Source organism: Pristis pectinata, chromosome 32 (genome assembly GCF_009764475.1).
Source record: "Pristis pectinata isolate sPriPec2 chromosome 32, sPriPec2.1.pri, whole genome shotgun sequence".
Taxonomy (NCBI): Eukaryota; Metazoa; Chordata; class Chondrichthyes; order Rhinopristiformes; family Pristidae; genus Pristis; species Pristis pectinata.
Window position 1 is genome coordinate 9562503 of NC_067436.1, and position 23209 is coordinate 9585711.

A 23209-nucleotide genomic window follows, 5' to 3' on the forward strand; every position below is an offset into this window, starting at 1 on the left:
TTTGAGAAGATTTGGTAGGTCACCAAAGACTCTTACAAATTTCCATAGATGTATTCTGACTGGTTGCATCATCGCCTGGTATGGAGGCTCCAATGTGCAGGATCACGAGGCTGCAGAGGGTTATAGACTCAGCCAGCTCCATCACGGGCACAACCCTCCCCACCATCGAGGACATCTTCAAAAGGCGGTATCTCAAGAAGGCAGCATCCATCATGAAGGACCCTTACCATCCGGGACATGCCCTCTTTTCGTTACTACCAGGAGCCTGAAGACCCACACTCAATGATTCAGGAATGGGAAGAAGCTGTACATTCCCCTCTGATGGCACAGATTTCAGAATGGTCCATGTACCCATGAACACTACCTCATTATTCCTTTTTTTTGCACTATTTATTTATCTTTGTAATTAATAGATTTTTATGTCTTTGCACTGTATTGCTGCCACAGAACAACACATTTCACACCATATGTCAGTGATAATAAATCTGATTCTGATTCTGAAATGAGTGTGGAATGGGAATGCTCTGTGAGCCAGCCTTGACTCGATTGACCGGTAGCCTCCTCTCTGTTATAAGGAAATATGGAATGAGGGAAAAGCCCAGCAGGTGTTGCACTGGGTTAGGTTTTATTGGATGCACCAGGCTATAGCTTGCTCCTGCACCAGAAGGGAATAGTTTTTGATGAATGAGTGACTTTAACTTTCTGACGGAAATGTTCAGGGGCACCTTCTCAGGATGGGCACCTTCTCAGGATGAGAACCTGGCAACTTTTGTTGTGACTCTCCAAATTAAAGAAAAGCTGTTAATTGCACCAGAACATCCAGAATGTTGGCAGGAAGAAGCCCATTGTTTCATCCAGCCTCCTCCGCACACTTGCAAAGTGTGAAGCGACACAGCATCCAGTCATCCAAAGCCATGTAATCTGTCAGGAGAGCAAAAGGATCAGATTTAAAAACTGAGCCCAATTAAAGAAGGCAATTTCTCTCTCAGTCTTCTAAGAAAGGACAACATTGGTAATTCTTCGCGGTGCCTGTGGCCATAGCTGTCAGTGGGTTAGCAACAATTCCGATTTCTATAACCTTTTAATGTAGTAAAATGTCCCGCGGCACTTGCAAGATGGTTTATTCAATAAATGACTCTAGGACACACGAGATATTAGAACAGATACCAAAGCTTGTTTAAAATGAAAGGCTTTAAGCCATGTATTTTTGTTGACAGAGAGTTAAGAGTTTTGGAGAGATTTAGGGAAAGAATTGCAGAGTTTAGGACAATAGGCATCAGCAAGAAGCTGGAAGTGGAGGAGCACAGAGACTCCAGAAGGTTTTGGGGCTAGTGAAAAAGAAAGAGAGTGACCATGTTGTAATCTGGGAAAGATGGTAGGTAATTTGTAAATAGCAAGACCCCACAAACAGTTCTGTGTTATCCATGAGTAACATTGTCCAAGGGCTAAATTTTGGTCAGTCCACTGGGGACTTCCCACTTTTTTTTCCCCCAAAACGGTGATCTTGGAATCCTTCCCAGATTGGTGGACTGAGGAGGGGTGAAGGATGATGGGCAGGTAGAGCGAGGGGGAGGGCTGGAGTTGGGAGACAAGAGGCAGCTGGTTGAAGGGTGGAAGCAGACAGAAAAAAAGGGCAGATTGAGTGAGGTGTGTGGAGGGGAGGGTGAGGGTTGGAGACGGCTGCTGGAGGGAGATGAGCAGGAACACAAAGGGCTGCCGGTGCTGGACTCCGATAAGTAAGGAAGGTAATAATGGGAACCGCGAGGTGGAAGGCAGATGTGGGAGGGGATCCAGTGGGTAGAAGAGGACCAGCGGTGGATCAGAAGGAGAGAGAGGGGGAAAACACAGGAGGTGAGGGTTACCTGAAATTGGAAAATCAAACGTTCGTACCACTGGGTTGTAGTCGACCAAGGCAGAATATGAGGTGTTGTTCCTTTAGTTTGCGCTGGGCCTGACCCTGGCAGTGCGGATGGACGAGAATGGACAGGTCGGAGAGGGAATGGGAATTGAAACGGCATGAGATGCTGATTGCGGACAGAGCGCAGATGCTCTGCAAATCGGCCGCCCAGTCTTCGCTTGGCCTCACTAATGTAGAGGAGGCCACACCAGGAGCATTGAATGTAGTCAGTGAGGTTGGAGGAGATGTACGTGTTGGTTACACTTTGTCCTCCCTTCTTCCACTCAATTGGTTCCCAAGACGGGATCAGAAGTGGGACCTTCCACTCGGTAAAGCTCGGACCCCGTAAAGGGTAGAATTAAAGGAGGCATCCATTTTATAAAGAAGAAAAACCCTCTGTTCTTTTTTCTTCTTCAAAGCTGGCATTGTTGATGTGAATGGCAAGTGAGAACATTTTCAGAGCTGAGAATTTGTCGTTGATTGGCCTATTGTCACTTCTTTAAGCAGCAGAGACTAATGCGAGAAGTGCCAATGATCGTAAATGGGAATAGTCACTCACCAGGGTATTTAGGGGCTAACTTTGGCAGTGACCAATTGAAACCTCTGCTGGCCAAAAGCCATTTTGAGTTATGTTGCAATATTTTGTTCAGAAGGTTTTATGATCACTTGCTTTTTTCTCGATAGATAGTTTCTTACGGAACTTGCAGCCATGTACGGTTTTGGCTCCCTTGCTTAAGGGAGGGTGAGCTTGCATTGGAAGCAGTTCAGAGAAGGTTGATTCCTGGATGAAGGGGTAGACTTGAGGGAAGGTCAAGGACACTGGGCTGAGACATTTGGAAGAAGACCATAAGATATGGAGCAGAATTAGGCCATTCAGCCCATCAAATTTGCTCTGCCATTGAATCGTGGCTGATTTCTTTTCAACCCCATTCTCCACTTTCTCCACATAACCCTTAACCCCCTTAGTAATTAAGAACCTATCAGTCTCTGCCTTAAATACACCCAATGACTTGGCCTCCACAGTCCTCTGTGGCAACAAATTCCACAGATTCACCATGCTCTGGCTGAAGATGTTCCTCCTCATCTCAGTTTTAAAGGGACGTCCCTTTATTCTGAGGCTGTGCCCTCAGATCCTAGACTCTCTTACTAATGGAAGCATCCACTCCACATCCACTCTATCCAGGCCTTTCAGTATCTGGTAGGTTTCAATGAGATTCCCCCCTCATCCTTCTGAACAGTTCCAGAGACGTCGAATGCTCCTCACACGCTACCTCAAGAATGAGGTAATCTTATTGAAACATGAGATTTTGAGAGGCCTTAACAAATAGTCGCTGAGGAAATGTTTCTACTGGTGGGGGGAGTCGTTTCAGAATCAGGGAATGTCCATTTAAAATGGAGATGAGGAGGAATTTCTTCAGCCAAAGGCTGGTGAATCTGTGTAGTTCATTGCCACAGAGGGCTGTGGAGGCCAAGATTTCTTCTCTTGAGGGTCATAATTTGTTGGAGTTTAGTACTCCAGAGACCTACTGGGGCTCAATCACTGAGGTGGACTTTTGTTCCTGGGTAATGGGGAAAAGTAGAGCTGTGTCCAAGGTCAGATCAGCCAGGCTCTTGATGACAGTCCTGATGAAGTGTCTTGACATGAAACGTCGACTGTTTATTTCCCTGCATAGGTGCTGCCTGACCTGCTGAGTTCCTCCAACATCTTGTGTGTGTTGCTCCAGATTCCAGCATCTGCAGGATCTCTTGTGTCTCTTAATGACAGAGCAGAGTTGTGCGGCTGTAAGCCACAACTTCTTATGTTCTTGTGTCCTATGTTCTTTGATTCTCTGGCCACCCGTGACTTCCACATTCCACATCCTTGCTATAATGAGGTGACCAGAACTGAACACAACACTCCAAGTGTAGTCAACCACCATAACAGGAAGGTGGCGAATGGCAGTCCATTTTGTGATGTTAATACCCTTCCAAACTGGTGTTTCAGTTCAGTATTAAGGGAGTACCACCTTGCAGGTGAGACACTAAACCAGGCTTTGCCTGATGAATCCAACGCAATGATTCCGTGGTCCATTGTTTTTGAAGTGGACTAATCTACTTTGTTTGCTCCTGTTTCATCAACATCTACCCTGAAACATCCACTACCACCACCATTGTCCTCTCTCAAGCTGTGGGCCCAATTGAGGTGCAGAAGGCCCCAATCTTTCTTCCAGCTTTATTTTTCTGCCTCGTCTGCATGGAGAAGTTTTGACAGGACACTGGTGATCCACTCTCCTGCCAAAGCTTTTCTATTCTTTTGTCTTATTTTTGTTAAAAAATGCCTGTTAATATAATTGCAGGACGCTGTGTTCTTTCAGCACTGTGCAATTAAAAACTGATTTCTTTCCCCAGAGTGAAATGTGACAATGACCATTTCTAGGACATGTGATCCCTCTCTGGAAATTTGACCGGCGTTTTCAAGAGTCAGTCACCCTTTGCGACCCTGACACGATTTCCACATTAGTGGTGCCCATGATGAGGTAATTTATTGTGGAATAACTCCTCTTGGAATATCAGGATACTTGAACCACGTTTTCCCAGGGACACACACCATTCTTGGGCCAACATGGTCTTATCAGCCTTTGGGCTGGGACTCCTGCTTGGACATAGAACATAGAACACCACAGCACAGTACAGGCCCTTCGGCCCACAGTGTTGTGCCGACATTTTATCCTGCTCTAATATCTATCTAACCTTTCCCTCCCATTTCTCTGTCATTCATATGTCTATCTAAGAGTCTCTCAAATGTCCCTAATGTATCTGACCCCACAACCTCTGCCGGCAGTGCATTCCATGCACCCACCACTCTCTGTGTAAAAAAAAAACAACAACTTGCCTCTGACATACCTTATACCTTCCTCCAATCACCTTAAAATTATGTCCCCTCGTGTTAGCCATCGTCACCCTGGGAAAAAGTCTCTGACTGTCCACTTGATCTATGCCTCTTATCATCTTGTGCACCTCTATCAAATCACCTCTCATCCTCCTTCTCTCCAAAGAGAAAAGCTGTAGCGTGCTCAACCTATCCTCATTAGACATGCTCTCCAATCCAGGCAGCATCCTGGTAAATCTCCTCTGCACCCTCTCTAAAGCTTCCACATCCTTCCTATAATGAGGCGACCAGAACTGAACACAAAACTCCAAGTGTGGTCAACCATCTTCAATGTTGAGGGGTGGCAGGGAGGAATGCCTTATCCAAAAGGTAGCACATCTGACAATGCACAGGTTTTCACTGGAAGCATCAGTGAAGAGACACAACTTGACAGCAGTTTTTGTGAAATCACATTTAACAACGCCTTCACTTTTTATCTGTAATTGCTGTAACATTTGCATTGTTTAGGGAGCTGCATAGCCTTGTTTTTATTTTTCTTTAATAGTTTTTGGAACAAAAACACCCAAATGTTATTAACATGCCCATCTTGACGAAGGGTCTCGACCTGAAAAGTCGACTGCCCATTTCCCTCCATAGATGCTGCCTGACCCGTTGAGTTCCTCCAGCATTTTGTGTGTTGCTCCAAATGTTAGTAACATTCACATTAACATCTGGGGAAAAAGTAACTTGCTTGTTGCCATGACTAAATGCAAATCCAGCTTCATGTGCTTAAAAAGAATTCTGTTCCTGTGGAAGCCAGCAATGTGGTATATTTGGGGACTGGAATGTACGAGTCCCAGAATGCCTCAGGTGATGAGTTTATGCTTCAGTCTGACTACGATGGTGCTTTGGCAGTGGAGAGCTTGTGTATTTATAGCATGACACAAATAACCAGAAAATGATACGCTTGTAATATTTTTGGGATGGTTTATCCATAGTACCAGTGTTTTATAATGAAGAACAGTCATCATCTCTGCAAAACACATGCACTGCATGGGTGGTGGCAGCTAGAGAGTGCCTGAGCTTGTCTGAGCACGACTGGTCTGTGACAATCAACTCATCCCAACCAGCGGCTATACAGATGCGATTCATGGACAGCAGGGAATAATATTGGGTGGGAAAATCAAAGAACTGCAGATGTTGGAGAACTTTGTTTCTCTTTCTGCAGCTTCTGTCAGACTCGCTGAGAGTTTCCAGCAATATTAGGTAGGTGTTTCTGCTCCTGACTCCCAGGGATTCCCAGGAATCCCGACTGTTAAGTGTCCATTATGAAGACAAGAGGGGGCTCTGATGGGTTGTTGCCCAACTTCAGTAGCCTGCTCAGAATCTATTTCATTCGTCTCCCCATCTCTTTTATTAAAGTCACCTGTTCTCTCTTCCCCCCAACTGTCTCTCCCCCCCACTTTCTCTCCCCCCGCCCTCTCTCTCCCCCCAAGCAGATATGATAGTGATGTTTAAGAAGCTTTTAGATAGACACATCAATATGCAGGGAATGGAGGGATACGGATCATGTGCAGGCAAAAGAGGTTTAGTTTAATTTGGCATCATGGTCAGTGCAGACATTGTGAGCCGAAGGGCCTGTTCCTGTGCTGTACTGTTCTCTGTTCTATACTCTTTCTATAGAGGCTGCTTGACCTGCTGACTGTTTCCAACGCTTTCTGTTTTGTTGCTAAAGTGTGGTCTCATGGTTTTTTGCTTACTTTTCATGTACAATCCAGTAACTGCTGCCTCGCTCAGTGGAGAAAATTGAACACACACTTTGCATCATTTTCAGTCTGGTTCCTGTTCAGCCCAGCCCGGCCCGGCCCAGCCCAGGGACACTTCAGTCAATAGATTGGCACTCAACCAGAAACAACAGCAGCTGCATCATGATGATAGTTGTATAGTTGCATGGTCTCAACACGGTACCTAGCAATGTCTCACAGTCCACAATAATCTCAATAACAGGTTATTTTGCTGTGTTGGATTTGCTTGAAGGATAACTGTTGGCCAGGACATTGCCTATTAAGTGGCCCATTAGTTCAAAGTTGAGTTTATTGTCAGATGCACAAGTACATGTGTGCACAGGTGCAATGAAAAACTTACCTGCAGCAGCATCACAGGCACAGAGCGTCAGATGCACAACGTTCACAAGAAAAGCATAAATTAACAACAAAAATTACACAAAATATACAGTAAAGAACAGAATTAGAACAAAATACCATCCATTGTAGTGCAAAGTGTAATAGTGTTGCTATCACTGAAGTAGTGATTAGGGTTGCGCAGGTTGGTTCAAGAAGCAAATGGTTGAAGGGAAGTGACTGTCCTTGAAGCTAGTGGTGTGGGACTTCAGGCTTCCGTACCTCTTGCCCAGTGATAGCTGTGAGAAGATGGCATGGCCCGGATGGTGGGGATCTTTGATGATAGATGTTACTTTCTTGAGGCAGCGCCTCATGTAGATACTACCGATGGTGGGGAGGGATGTGCCTCTGATGTATTAGGCTGAGTCCGTCAGTGTTTCATTTGAAAGATACCACCTTCACCAATGGAATTTAGCACTGAAGTCTGTGCTTGTGTCCGGAAGGAATGCTTGAATTCTGTCTTGGTGGGGAGACTAAAATCGTGTTGCTGATTTGGTACAATGGCCATGGTCTTAACCTGCACATTGTGCACTCGTGTGAGAATACTCCTGCCTGTCTGCAATTGGCTGAATGAGCCTGGAAGGGCCTGCTACATTTGGACCTTTATGAAATTGTATGTAGCCAAGGACTTGTCTTCTGTGGAGAATTCTCCAACCACCCATTATCTTCAAGACTTTATACATTGTCCACACAATCTCTACAAGTTACATATTGGAACCACTATTGGTTGGTTTATTCAGACCAAATACTGTACCAGGGCTGCGTTGTACACACAGACTCCCATGGTTTGTTGAACAATGACATTTCCTCGTCTGTGGGTAAAACCTTGTCACCAGTGTGAATCATCCCAGCCTCAAATGGTGCTCATCTTTAGTGAGGGAACACAATTCAAACGATTACGATTATAATTGGAATTTCTGGCAGTGCAAGCCCTCTGCTCCCCATTCTCTGGGAGACTCTTGAACTTATTGATTGCTGTGGGGACAGATACATGGATAGGAAAGGTTTAGAGGGATATGGGCCAAGCACAGGTAGATGGGACTAGCTTAGATGGCATCTTGGTCAGCATGGATGAGTTGGGCTGAAGGGCCTGTTTCCGTGCTGTATGACTGTTCAAATTAGAGTGTGGAGCTGGCTGGGAGGCAGTGAGGACAAACCGTTTGAGGTTTACCCATCTCAGTGACTTAATTCCACTTCAAGAGCACCAAGTCAGGGCTGTTGCTGGCAATGTCACTGAAACTCCTTCCTTAAGTCAGTGTTAGATTCCCATGAGGATCATTTCTTTTGCTGCCCCATTGCTGAAGCTTGCCATTTAAGGGAAATTTTCTTCAGTGACACAACAGTTTTAGAGAGACAAGGGACTGCCAATGCTGGAATCTGGAGCAAAAAACGAGTTGCGGGAGGAACTCAGTGGGTCAGGCAGCATCTGTAGGGTCGAGACCCTTCGTCCGGACTGAAAGAGTAGAGGGGAAGGGGAGTTCCATGCTCCAACTTCCTTTCCAATCAGATCCCATCATCTGCAGCCCTTTGTTGCCTCCATCTATCACCTCCGGGCCTCTGTCGCTATCTCCACCCTTCCCTCCCCCCACCTGACTCCATCTGCCAATCAACCCCATCTCACCTGGATCCACTTATCGTTGGCCAGCTCTTGCACCACCTCTCACCCTCGTGACTTTATACTGGCGATCTCCCCTCTACCCTCAGTCCAAGATGAAGGGTCCCGACCCGAAACCTCGACTGCCCGTTTCCCTCCACAGGTGCTGCCTGACCTGCTGAATTCTTCCAGCAGATCATTTTTTTTAGAATGTAAATTTAGCATTACACTCAAAACCAAAAGGTGTTTAAAAAAAAATACGGTTTGATTATTGACTCACTAGAAAATCAACCAAAATGTAATTTGCTTTCAGTTGTCATGAAAACGTTTTAGTTACAATATAAAGCTAAAGTGTTTGGTTGATAGTGCACCGTTGAGGAAAAGTTGTACGGCCAAGTGTACCCTCCTGGGTTGAGGTGTTTATCTTGACAGCTTAGTGCACATAAAAAAATTGCATGCCATTGTCTCACAGAAGAGCTGGGATGGTTGCCTGGTGTCATGGGTTGTACCTATCCCCGAAATATAATCCAAAAAAATGATTATCTGGCTCAAGGACAGCTTCTAACCCAGTGTTATAAGATTACTGAAGGGACCTCTTGTACGATAAGATGGACCTCGCAATCTACCTTCTCCTGTCCCTTGCACCTTATTGTCTACCTGCACTGCACTCTGTCACTGCAACACTCTGTATTCAGTTATTTTATTCAGTTACCCTTGTACTATCTTGATGTACATATGTTTTGAAACGATCTGTATAGATGGTATGCAAAGCAAAATTTTTCACTGTATCTTGGTACATGTGACAATAATAAACCAATTACCAATTATTTAGTTGTTGGTTACGGAAAGCCTTATTTCCTACCAAACAACATGACACTGTTTCAGAGGAAGTTGAGGGGTTTTTCTATGTGTACTGGGCAACGTGTATCCTGCACACCACGTTAATAAAGTAGCAAGTCAGGCAGCATCTATAGAAAGAGAAACAATCAGTGTTTCAGGTCTGTGACCCTTTGTTAAAACTCATCAGATGTGAGACATTGATTGTTTTTCCTTCCCACAGATGCTGCCTAACCTGCTGAGTTTTCCCAGAATTTTCTATTTCAGATTTTGAGCATCTGCAGGTTTTTTCTTTTAAATTTTTCAGTGATAAACCAGGTAATTATCTGGTCATTACCATTTCATTTGTGAAAGCTCGTTGTGTTAAAATTGGCTACTGCATTTCATATGTACATCAGTAACTACTGTCCAATTGGCTGTAAAGTACTTTACGACAGGCACAATAGAAAATGCAAGTCTTTGTTCAAGAGTGACTCCATGTCAAAAGCACTGCATTGAATATGCACTTTGGTGTCTGGAAAGGAAGTTGAAGAGATATGGTTGCAGCTAAATCATGCATTGTACAATGTTCTTTTCTGCACCAAAATCCCATCTGGTCAGACATCAGCAAGGATGCGCCAATCATGTAAAATTAATTGCTGACCAAATCTCTGTCACCATTACTTCACACATGACACAATTATTAAGCCAGTATAAGGTTTCTTGTTTATATTGTGCTATCTTTTGGTTTAATTCTCCTAGGTCTGAACGATTGGAAAATATAGTATAAGAACTTATTGTTATCACTTGTGGCTTGGCTCACAAAGGGGAACATATTTTAAGATCAGGATAATTTTCCTTGCATAATTCTGCTTCTGTTGGACTTCGGTCTTTCTGTCAGAGTGAGTGAGCCTGCATGCCAGTCACATTCTATTGCTCAAAGTGACCACAATCCATTTTCTTCCCTTTTGATTACATTTCCCCTGTGACTGCATGGGTTTCCTCTGGGTGCTCTGGACTCCTTCCCTGTCCCAAAAAAGTGTGGGTTGGTAGGTTAAATGCCTGCTGTAAATTGCTCTGAGTGTGTGGTTGGGTGGTGGAACCTGGGCGGAGTTGATGGGAATGTGGGGAGAATAAACTAAGCAGAGGCTTGCTGGACACCACAGACTCTGTGGGCCGAATGGCCTGTTTCTGTGCTGTATGACTCCATGATGGCACCATTCAGTGTGTTGGAGCAAAAATGACACTCGCTGTTCAACAGTTCTTCACCATGTACCTTTCTACTTAAACCTGAACTTACCTTTCTCTTCCTAATTTCCAAGCTGGGATCCTCTCATTCAGATGGATGGGGACTGACTCCCAGCACAGGTCTGGCTGGCCTGGGTCCACCAATGGAGCAGAGTGACAGATGTGTTGGCATCTGTCGCTCAGTACATCCCGGGATCGCTGGAGGCTGGGAATCGGTAACCCGGGAGCACTGAACGCTAGCTGTTCCTTTCCACCTGGCTGGCTACACTCCGTGTGATCTACACATTCATGTTTATCTGCACAAGCAGTCACATTTAAGCCCATGCACATCGCTATTGTCTCAGGCTGCTATTACAACACGTTGCTGGTAGTTTGATGATAATTGTTAAATAACCTTCATATTTCCCCGTGGAGCAATTTTATCTTACACAGTATACCAACACAGTAATCAAGAATTAGGAAGACGTTTGTCCTAGTTCCTGTCATATCCTTTCCTTCCTTTCAAGAGTGTGAACAGTTAGAATGATTTCTGCTTTTAAGATCCTGGCTCTGTGTCGTTCCGGAGGGATTCTTGGCTTGCATCCAAGGTTACAGGAACAGTGGCCTCTGTCCTCTTTATTTCCTACATCTATTGTTCTGTTGGAGGCTGAGTGTTGACAGATGTTCCCTGAGTTTAGCATGGGGTGGCATTTCATATCAGTTTAACTGCATCTTAAAGAATGCTTTTATAGAATCTGTTGCTTGGGTATAGGAGCTAACTCGCACAGGTTTGTAAGTAGTTAGCTGATGGAACACAGATTAACACAGTTTACGCAGTATGGTGCTAGTAACATAGCTAGTAAAACTACTGCCTCACAGCTCCAGTGATCCGGGCTTGATTATGAGCTTGGATGCTGTCTGTGTGGATTTGTATCTTCTCCCTGTGATTTAATGTGTTTCTTTCAGGTGCTCTGGTTTCCTCCTGCATCCCAACAATATGAGATTGACACAACCCTAATCACTACAGTTTAGCAACACTATGACCACTTTGCACTAAAATTGACTTTTTTTTGTTCTAATTATGCTTCCTTATAAAAGTTGTGTGTAATTGATGTTTAACTTATGTTTTTCTTGTGAATGCTGCTTATCTGATGCTATGTGCCTGTGGTGCTGCTGCAAGTAAGTTTTTCATTGCACCTGTGTGCACATGGACTTGTGCCTATGACAATAAACTCGACTGTGAGGCTGATTGGCTGCTGTAAATTGCCCCTTGTGTCATAGATGAGTGGTAGAATCTGGGGGTAATTGAGAGGATTGTGGGGAGGATAAAAATCAAAGATGAGTTTATTGTCATATTGCTTGTTGTACCATGAACTTGTGTTGCCTGTGGAACCTCACTCAGTACATAATCATATTTTACAAAGGATACAAAGGAACTGAAGCAGATTTACAAGGATGGCATCAACAGTGTGAGGATGTACACATCGGGATGAACAGATTGGGTCTCATTTCTCTTAAGAAAAGGAAGTTGAGCAGTGACTTCATAGAGGTTTTCAAAGTCATGAATGATTTTATCAGAGTGGATTCGGAGAGCGTGTCCCCACCTGTGGGGAAGACCATAACAAAGGGCCATGAATAAAAGATATTCACCCAGGACTGCAACAGGGAATTGAAAAGAAACTTTTTTATATAAAGAACAGTGAGGATGTGGAGCTCGCTCCCACAAGAAGTGTTTGATGAATAGTGTCAGTGCATTGAAATAGAGCACTTGAGGAAGGAGAGAGGAGAGGGTCACATCGATAGACTTAGAGGAAGAAAGATAAGAGGAGGAGTGAGTGGAGGTTCAGTGCTGGCATGGACTATTTGGACTGAATGGCCTGTTTTCTGTGCATATATCCTCTGTCAGACCCTTCAGGAGAGGAGGTTTTTCTGTGGTATTGATGGATATGCAAAAAAGGCCGGCAAATTGATTCAAAGTGCAGATCAACCCATGATCTTAGTGAATGAAGAGCAGGTTTGAAAGGTATTGGTATTGGTTTACTATTGTCACTTGTACCAAGGTACAGTGGAAAAACTTGTCTTGCATACCGTTCACATAGATCGGTTGTATGGTTTGTTTGAAACTAATGATTCACGGTATAATTCCATCACTTTTGTTATGTGGAATCCATTGCCTTTGACCAACACTTGTTTATTTGTCATCCCTTCAGGCACACAGTTGATTTTTTTGTGGAAATCTTGAAGGGAAGTGTGTCGTCAGACAAGGCAAAACATCTGAACTAACTTTCTCGTTCTCTACTCCTCACCTACCACAAGCCGCGAAGATGTGCATCACCATCTTGTCTACGTGCTTTGGACTGTATCTGTTGTGGGGACATTGTACAGGTAAGACATCAACTTCACAATAGCATGCTAAGCCTCAAAGGCACAGCATATGCAGTCAGTTGTAAATGTGATATAGGAGGGGTCCAAGTAAGTCCAATCAAACAGTGTGTAAACATGGGTGTTGAGAGAGTTTTGGGCGAACAGTCATACACTGACACTTCTGTGTGAAAAATGTCATCTTGAATGAAGTGAGTGTTCGCTGTGGATCCAAACAGTTGAAAAATCAAAATGTTGAGGAGAGATTTTTTTTTAAATCGGTAAACAGCGATGTGGAATTGTGAAGAACATTTGTTAAAACATCAAAGAATCTGGTAATGTACTTTGATTGACATCGTTCTTTCTGCATTTACATTGATAGAACAACAAATGACAGTGATTTGCAACTTACCACTAAATTAGTTTATATTAAATTGTAGTAAGTTGTAGATATAGATTTGTAAGAATGTACTGATATGTTATATGCATTATTGGAGGCATAAAAGACTGCAGGTGTTAAAATTTGGAGCAGCAAACAATATGCTGGAGGAACTCAGTGGGTTAGGCAGCATCTGTGGAGGGAAATGGACAGTCAACGTTTCGGGTTTGGATCTGTGATTCTGGAAGATGGAGGGTCCAGATGGAAGGGTCTCAACCCGAAATGTCGTCTGTCCATTTCTGTCCACAGATGCTGCCTGACCTGCTAAGTTCCTTCACAATTTTATTTGTTGATACATTATTGGATATTATTATATAGAGGTGATTATGGATGTATTCAAGGAGAAAGGAACTCAAGGAGATGTCGAGGAGAGGAAGTGAGAAAAGGCTTATGAGGAGCATAAACACTACAGTGGACCACTTGGGCTGAAGAGGCTGGTGAATGCTTTGTCATGTGATAGAGAATTGTATTACTCTATCCAGCCTTATTACTTTCCAATTGATGGATGGGTTTGCTGAACAAATTTTCCTGTAATTTCTTCAATGCACTTATGGAAAGGTTAGACGAGAACAGACCGGCTTGATATCTAGCCTGTCCTAGAGAGTTTTTTGTATTGTGCATTATTCCCTATGTTAGCTTCCATGTGAACACAGGAGAGAGCTTGTAGCCGGAAATTATTAGAGATTACTGAGCCCAAGGCTGATTAGAGGAAAAAGGCAACCTGGAAAATTCTTCTTTGGTCATGACTCTTCTTACTTAGTATCTTACTTACTCAACCCCAGCTGAGAACTTGTCCAACCCTCCTTTCAATAGCTTACTGTGAATTAGCATGCACTGCATAAGCCAGGAATGCTATTTAGGCTTGCCCTTTGGTAAAAGAGCCTGCAGAAGAACAATGGAGGCAGGGATATCCCAGCATGCATTGTGACGGTGACCACCCTCCATCATTTGAATAGTTTCTAAACTTTATTTTTCGTTACTCATGGTTGCAAAGAAAATATGTAGCTATTAGTGTCTTTGCTTAATTTCTAAACCTTGGGTTCTGGAAGTGTCTTGCACCTTCTATCATTTTGTGGACTTTGATCTAATTGGCCATGCATCAAGAACAAGCTTTAAAAGCACATATTTGTAGCTGAGGTGTTTTAAAGTGGAAAATTTGTCTTTCTATTGTAAATCCTTCCTGTTACCATCATATGAGATCAAAGTATTGACAGCAAATTGATAAGCCAGAAGGGGGACGTGAGGTTTCTAAATGGTAGTAGTAATTGCAACTTAGTTAAAGTAGAACTTGTCTCCAGTGATGCTGGTTGATCCCGTCCTCACGATCAGAGTCATAGAGTTATAGAGCATACAGCATGGATGCAGGCCCTTCGGCCCAACCAGTCCCATGTTGACCATGGTGCCCACCCAGCTAGTCCCAATTTCCCTGCGTTCGGCCCATATCTCTCCAAGCCCGCCCTTCCATGCACCTATCCAAGTGCTTCTTAAGTGATACTGTTGTACCCAAATCAACCACTTCCTCTGGCAGCTCGTTCCATATACTCACTACCCTCTGTGTGAAAAGTTGCCCCTCAGGTCCCTTTTAAATCTTTCCCCACTCACTGTAACCTATGCCCCCTAGTTTTGGGACTCTGCTGCCCTGGGGAAAAGACTGTTACCATCCACCTTATACTATGCCTCTCATGATTTTAACACCTCTGTAAGATCACCCCTCATTCTCCTACGTTCAAGGAATAAAGACCTAACCTGGCTACCTGAACCCAACAAGACCTTAGGTTAGAGTTGAGTCAGGATAGAACAATCTGTTCTTTATGAATATTTATTGTTTTACCAGATCGATAGCGTATTTGAAAGTATCCTGTCTGTGTGATGGCTGGGTTGGGTCAGGAAGGGAATGAACAAGATGGCTTTACATTGAAATAGTCCCATTACTGGTGACATGCTCTCTATTCGAGATTTATTAAAAAGCCCCAGCTGCAGTGGTGATTCAGTAAACAAAAAAACTGCAGACACTGAAACCTGAATAAAAATGGAAGTCAAAAGTCAAGCCATATGCACAAGTCCATGTACGCACGGGTGCAATGAAAACTTACTTGCAGCGCATCACAGGCACATAGCATCAGGTAAGCAACGGTCACAAGAATTCACATGGTATGTGAGCATTCACAATGACATGATGCTGTCTGTGGAGCTTAACGCATTCTCCCTGTGACTGCGTGGGTTTTTTCCAGGCTTCTTCCACATCCCAAAGACATGGGATTAAGCTTGTAATACAACTTCACGCTAACTTGGTGTTTGACGATTGCAATATATTTAGCATAAATGTCAAAATAAGGATTCTGTATTGTCTCATTCACTGGAGCTTAATGCTTAGTCTGTTGTATCGGCCTATTTCTCTCTACCCTTCAGAGCATGGGGATGCTGCACGTCACTGTATTTGGGGACCAGCTTTGGTCTTAAAACCCTTCCCAGAACCCACCTTTTCAACCAAGTCCTGATGCCGGGTCTTGACCCAAAATGTCCACCATTCTTCTGCCAACGTGGATGCTGCCTGATCCGCTGAGTTCCTCTAGTGGTTTGTTTTATGCTCCAGACTACAAAAGCAGAGTGAAAAGTGAAGAGATTTAGGCAAGGAATTGCGAAGAATAGGCCCACACACTAGACAAACCACTTAGCCCCAGTGAGTGAAACAACATGGAATCCTTATTTTGACACTTACGCTAAGTAAATTGCAATAGTCAAACACCAAGGTAGGGTGAAGTTGTACGACAAGCTTTATCTCAATGTGAGGTGGATTTGAGGTCACATTGGGAGCAGAATATCAAAGCTGGTCCCCAAATACAGTGATGTGCAGCATCCCCATGCTCTGTTAGGGCTACTACTCCAACAAACTGTGAGGTATGCTTGGCCATGCTTTGTATCACATGGGAACTTTGAAAAGGTGGAGTGTTTCGTGTGGAGACATGGCACTTCCCATTTACTGGGAGAGATTTGTCTTTGGTTGCTTGCGCTATTTATATTGGTATTGGTTTATTATTGTCACTTGTACCGAGGTACAGTGAAAAACTTGTCTTGCGTACCGATCGTACAGATCAATTCATTACACAGTGCATTGAGGTAGTGCAGGGTAAAAACAGAATACAGAGTAAAGTGTCACAGCTACAGGGAAGTGTATTGCAGGTAGACAATAAGGTGCAAGGTCACAACAAGGTAGATTGTGAGGTCAGAGCCCATCTCATCGTATAAGGGAACCGTTCAATAGTCTTATCACAGTGGGATAGAAGCTGTCCTTGAGCCTGGTGGTATGTGCCCTCAGGTTCCTGTATCTTCTGCCTGATGGGAGAGGAGAGAAGGGAGAATGAGCCGGGTGGGTGGGGTCCTTGATTATGCTGGCTGCTTCACCAAGGCAGCGAGAGGTAAAGACAAAGTCCCTGGAGGGGAGGCTGGTTTCTGTGATGAGCTGGGCTGTGTCAACAACTCTCTGCAGTTCCTTGCGGTCCTGGGCAGAGCCATTGCCGTACCAAGCTGTGATGCATCCAGATAGGATGCTTTATATAAGAGAATTGGCTTAGCAGGTAGATCCTGTGTGTGAGAGACCCATCGGATGCAAGAGAGTTTGCTGGTCTGATGTACAAAACTGCTATACTCTTAATATTGAAAGAGCAAAGTAATACACGTGCTCCCATGTATTTGGTCCCACTGACATCAGTGGAAATCAAAGTCTATGGAAATGATAGAACTGGTGACTGAAAGAATTGTACTTGTTTGGCACAAGCACCCAAAGCAACATGCGAGTGGGGGAGAGCGAGTGTGCGAGAGAGAGAGGGAGAGAGTTCGAGATTCAATGCTTTTGCAAGTTGAATGGAATGCCCTTTTGCAGCCAGTCATATTACAAAGGTCTCGGTGATATATCACACGGCAATTTCATCGGTCCTCCTCTGTCATAGCCTTGCGACTGTCAAAAGTAAGAATGATATTGTGTTTCTGAGATGGTTTTCAGAAATGGTTCCCTTGCTGTTATTACAGCCTGCTATCCATCATCTGTTCGAGTTATCTGGAGCTATAATGTGCCATCACAGGAAGGTTCTGAATCCACGGTCCCTGTTGCCTTTGCTTTCCTGACCTTGGCCTTGAGACAATAATGTAAACTGTGCTGCTGTGGATGTATAAAATAAAATATTGTCCCGACTAAAGGGAGAGTGGAAGGCTGTAATTCTCTCTTGGTCATAATGCAGGCTAGCTTTGTTCTTGTGGTTTCTGACTCTTTTTGAACCCCCCTGTTAAATACCTCTTTAAATTATTTTCTTTTGTGGTCCACAATCATAGGTTTGACTCAGTTCAACGGGAGTACTCTTGCCTTTGGGTAGAAGGTCACTGGTTCACGTCCCACACCAGTCCTAAGGGCAAACATCTTGGCTTTCCCAGTCAGAGGTTCCATCTTTTGGATGAGATGTTAAACCAAAGGCCCGCGGTGTCATTTCGATGGGGATAGTTTGCTCTTCACTGACCTGGCCAACGTTCGTCCCTCAAGGAAGATAACGACGAACAAATGATTGGGTCATTATCACATTTCTGCTTTTGTGGGAGTTTGCTCGCTCTACACAAATTGGCTGTCGTTCTTCCTGATTATAGCAATAACTAACTTCACTGGTTTGGAGTTGGAATACCTTGAATAAATTCTTACCTATTCCACCCACTCGTGGTGCAATCCAAATTGTGGGGAGTGATGCTTTCCTTTGGCAGGACGTTTGGTAGGCAGAGGACACTGACTTATTGGCAACAAATCCAGGGTGATGGATTGAAGAAACCCTTGTTTACACCACGGATTGAAGAATGCACGGCTCTAAAAGGGAAATGAGGAGAGACTAAGGGAGCTAGAGCTTTACTCTTTGGAGAGAAGGAGGATGAGGGGAGACATGATAGAGGTGTACAAAATATTAAGAGGAATAGATAGACAGCCAGCACCTCTTTCCCAGGCACCAATGCTCAATACAAGAGGGCGTGGCTTTAAAGTAATGGGTAGGAGGTTCAAGAGAGATATCAGAGGGAGGTTTTTCACCCAGAGAGTGGTTGGTGCATGCAATGCGCTGCCTGGGGTAGTGGTGGAGGCAGGTACACTGGTCAAGTTCAAGAGGTTGTTAGATAAGCATATGGAGGAATTTAAAATAGGGGGATATGTGGGAAGAAGGGTTTAGATAGTCTTAAGTGAGGTTTAAAGGTCAGCACAACTTGGTGGGCTGAAGGGCCTGTATTGTGCTGTATTGTTCTATGGTTCTATGGAGGCAGATTCTGTATTATCTTTCCAAGTGTTTATTCAATTCTCTTTAGGGAGGAGAGACCTGTAGAACTGTGGAGGAAGAGTTTGATGAATTGTATGGATCTTTGCAATAGCACAATGGGTTGAATCACCTACTGCTCTGATGAATGATCCAACCAATATATAGCTGAGAAGTGAGGGTTCAATTACATTACAGCTTTGGCATTTGGTGAAGGTTATTACAGTTACTTCCATGGTAATTGGGTACTTCAAACATTAGAGAGAGCTCTCTGCTTTGCAAGTGACTATTTTTGCAATTTGTGGGGCTCTTCGAGTCCAATCATTTTGGCAGCTGATTGGCTAAGTAAGTGGAAACACTTATAGTTAGATACTTTTAGTTTTCACATCATCTTAAAAGTGTACTGTTAGTGAGAGAGTTGTAACGGGATGTAATACTGACATATCTTTCTTGACAAATGGCGTAGTTGAAGCCTTCAACAAATTCCACTCCCTGTGTCTGCAAAATCCAGTGTCTGTTCTCCAATGAACACTACTGATTCTTTCAGTCAGCTACAGCTCAGCAGCAGCTTGAGTTAAAAGGTTGTGGGTTCAATCCCACTCCAGAGACTTGGACAGCACACACCAGTGGAGTACCGAGGGAGTACTGCAGTGTTGCAGGTGCTGTCCTTGAGATGAGGTGTAGCACCAAGGACCTGCCTGCCCTTTTGGGTGGATGTAGGGGGTCCCATGGCGGTCTTGAAGAAGTGGAGTTGATGTGGAAGTAGATGGTTGAGGTTGAGCTCAAGGATCATGGCCTTGGATTGTCACAGGTGCTCAGCATGGTCTTGTGCTCAGGATGGGCCAACTCGGCAGGGTTCCCATGGGAACACGGTACTTAAGCTGCAGGTGTAAAACAAGAAATGGAGAGTTACCACCAGTAATGTGGCCAATATTTAAACCTTAACTGACGTAACTAAGTAGACTATTGGGCCTCTATTACACTGCTATTTGGAGAGCTTATAGCACAGATAATCTGTTATATTTCCTACAACAGGGACTTCATGTCAAAGGTACTTCATTGTGAAAGTTGCCGTAAAACTGCAGAAAGTGTTGGGGAAACTCAGCAGGTCAGACAGCAGCTCTGTGGAGAGGAAAACAGTTAGTGTTTCAGTCGAATACTTTTACAGCTGACTCCTTCCACAGATGCTGGCTGACTTGATGAGCCTTTCTAACATATTTAATTTAGATCTCCAGCTTTCTGCTGTGTTTTCCTTTGGGACCATATAACTGCACATGGTTTGTATGTAATTAACCCAGGGAGGAGATAAATATATAACAGTGAAAATACAGGGTTAGAATGTTTTTTGTGTTGTCCTTAAATTGCATTTGAAAAGAACTGGAATTTTAAATCTGTAAGCAACAGAGAAAAGTATATGTTATCGTTACAAAGCAGTGAGAAAATAACCTCTATTAAACATCTCAATTCTTCCTGTCCACTGGAAATTGTGGAGAAATATATTACTGGCATTGAAATATCTCACGAGCAGCTGAATTGCTACCACCTTGTGTCTGAGCACAGCCGATCTCCATTATGATAATGGCACTTCTGGTGTAGACTTGTGGCTGATGTATTCTCCTGGGATGGGTAGCAATCAATCTGTGCTTGTCCTAGCAGTTGCTTTCTACTTGAAGTGAACTTGTCCCTGAACCTTAGCTCTTTTTTATCAGCTCCCCCAGTGTTTACCTATTAGAGTGAGATGGGGACAAGTAATTAAAGCCCCCTCCTTTTCCCCTGTACCAGGAGCACTGGGTGGACCTGTGCTCTGCTGCTTCACTCGAGTAGCTTTTCCACACGAGTCCTGATACTTGGTGTTGGCCGGCTATTCAACCACATGGGCCTCACCTCTGTTCTCATTTTGAGGTTACGGTGTAGTAGCACAGGTAGTGAGGGTTGTGAACTTAGTGTATTTTTTTCCCTTCCCCACACAACCCCGACTCTTCCTTCTTCCCTCTCGTTCACAGCCTCCGCTGAGACATGTTGGCTCGGCACAGATCCAGGAGAAGGGCTGGACGCCATGTCAATGTGGGAGTTGGGGAGGGGGTTGGTGGCAGTGGGGCACCTGCTCACAGTTGGGTTATTTTTTATTTCAAAAATAAACTTCATTCATAATAAAATATATACGCATGAAGAAAAAACACGAGGCAAAACTCCGTAGCAACACAAAGTGCTGGAGGAACTCAGCGGGTCAGGCAGCATCTATGGAGGGAAATGGACAGTCACGGTTAAGGTTGGGACCCTTCATCAGGACTGGAAAGAGAGGGGAGTTAGCCAGTGTAAGAAGGTGGTATACATAAAGTCTACACCAGTGGAGTACTGCGGGAGTGCTGCAGTGTTGGAGGTGCTGTCCTTGAGGTGAGATGTTGCACTAAGGACCTGGCTGTCCTTTCAGGTGGATGTAGAGTTGATGTGGAAGCAGATGGTTGAGGTTGAGCTCAAAGGTCATGGTCTTGGACTGTCAAAGATCATAGACTGTGCTCAGCATGGGCCAACCCAGCAGGGTCCCCATGGGAACGCGGTCCTCAAGCTGGAGGCGTAACACAAGAAAAGGAAGTTACCACCAGTACTTAGTGTCATTTGGTCAATACATTCAGTAGTATTAACACTTTTTTTAACCATAGCTCCATTGCCCTTCATGTGGCCCCCTGGGATGATACACCCTTGTATTGTGTGAGGGGCTTCTCCACCCAACTCAACTGCTCCATGTGTGGTAGCGGATGAACCCTAGACTATGGTCCTAACCCACAGATCCTTAGCATTGGCAGCACCGAGCTTCAGTGCGTGCCTCAGCACGTAATCCTGCAGCCTGGAAAGTGCCAGTCGGCAGCTTTCCCTTACGGACATCTCGCTGTGCTGGAAGACCGACAAGATACGGGCAGACCAAAGGGCGTCCTTCACCGAGTTGATGACCTTCCAGCAGCACTTGATGTCTGTCTCAGTGTGTGTGTCCCTGAGAGCCCATAGATCAGAGAGTCCTCTGTTACGCAGCTGCTGGGGGTGAACCGGGACACAGACCCTTGCATCCGTCTCCACACCTTCTTCGCAAATCCACAGTCTGTCTACAGTTGGGTTGGTGAATGGGATGTGATGAGATGCAGAGAGTTAAGGGGATAAATGGGGGAGAGAGTATGGTGTATAACCAGCCTTAAAGCAGCAGCACCTGATGTCCACTGTGAATGCAATTGGTCAGTGAGAACCAGTTGTGATCTTTGATTTGTGCCTTGTCCCTGTGCCTCATTTCTATGCCACTGTCAATAGGGAGAGGAAGAGTGTAAGATGTTGCATAACAGGCCAAGTTGGAGCAACACAGAGAATTCAGAGGGTTGTGGGGCAAGGGAGGCCTCACAGACTGTGCTTCACATCCCTACTCCCGCAGACCACTTTGGATTGTGCTGCTTTCTTTGAAGTCCTTTAGTTTCTTGGCACTGGTGGCTTATACCCTTGGACCACCTCCTGGGTTGGCTGAGGTTATTTAAACCATCTTTCTCTTGGTGTGACTGGTGATTGGGCTCCACGTGAAACAGGACAAGTTGGCAGTTCACAACAAAACCTACGTTCCCCTTCAATGATATTTGTATCAACTTCATTGTTTATCAGGCGTTGATTGTGGAATTCTCTTGCTCGTGATGAATTTGTGTTTGACCCTCGGCTCCGTTTTGCCAGTTCCCCAGCGGTGAAGTCAGAGTGAGGTGGGGGAAGCAATCAAGCTTCTCCCCATCACCCAACTTGGCTACTGCAACCCCTCCTTGAAAATAACACTGGGTGGTCCGCTTCCAAGAGAGCTCCCAGCTGCTTTGCACATGTGGGCCCAGACGCTTAGTGTTGGCAAACTGTTCGACCACATAGCCCATCCCCAGGTAAGGAACGGATTCAGTTTTTACAGACGTCCTTAAGTTCAATTGTTTGTCCACAAGTTGGAATATACACAAAAATCACCCAATATTGTAACCACACCTCCCCAGTGTTGTAATGAATGGTATCGAAAGCGCAGAAGACTGATAAGAAAGAAAAACTACTGAAAGTGGGGAGAGAGAGGAAGCTATTCCATTCCTAGGAACGAATGTATTTACGTACGTCGGACTTTTGGATGTAATAATATCACAGGAGCTTGCTCGTATCTAGGGGTGTCCATAAGTTGGGCATTCGTAACCCAAAGGTGACCCGTACAGTGTAAAGTGATCCATGATTTGTGGGTACAGTTCTTTCTTGACTTTGTGAGGTAAAAGGAACAAAATACTGGCAGTGGTCAACATGCCCGTAGAGTTTGCACTTTAGTTTGTGGAAGCTGGTGCCATGAGGAAAAATAAAGGCATCCCATGACTATAGAGTAGCTTGGTGTCCGAGATGGAGTCACATGGTTCCTTTGGTCACTTTACAAGTCGTGAGGGAGCAGTGATATGTCAGTTAAGTTATTGGACTAACGGTCAGACTTCTGAACCTTTGATCCAGAGATCTGTTCAAACCCCATCTCGGGCAGTGGTGCAGCTGGTAGAACTGCAGCCTCACAGCTCCAGAGATCTGGGTTCGATCCT

General features: G+C 44.5%; 1 protein-coding gene across 2 annotated transcripts in view; it reads left to right on the forward strand.

The window, feature by feature from the left end:
• cd276 (CD276 molecule) overlaps positions 1 to 23209 on the forward strand; it is a 331746-nt gene that overhangs the window by 42251 nt on the left and 266286 nt on the right. For both annotated transcript variants that reach the window (XM_052042581.1, XM_052042583.1), the window contains exon 2: positions 12773 to 12947. In XM_052042581.1, the coding sequence (XP_051898541.1) occupies positions 12887 to 12947 (61 nt within the window). In that variant the 5' untranslated portion in view covers positions 12773 to 12886. The remainder of the gene's footprint in view (positions 1 to 12772; positions 12948 to 23209) is intronic.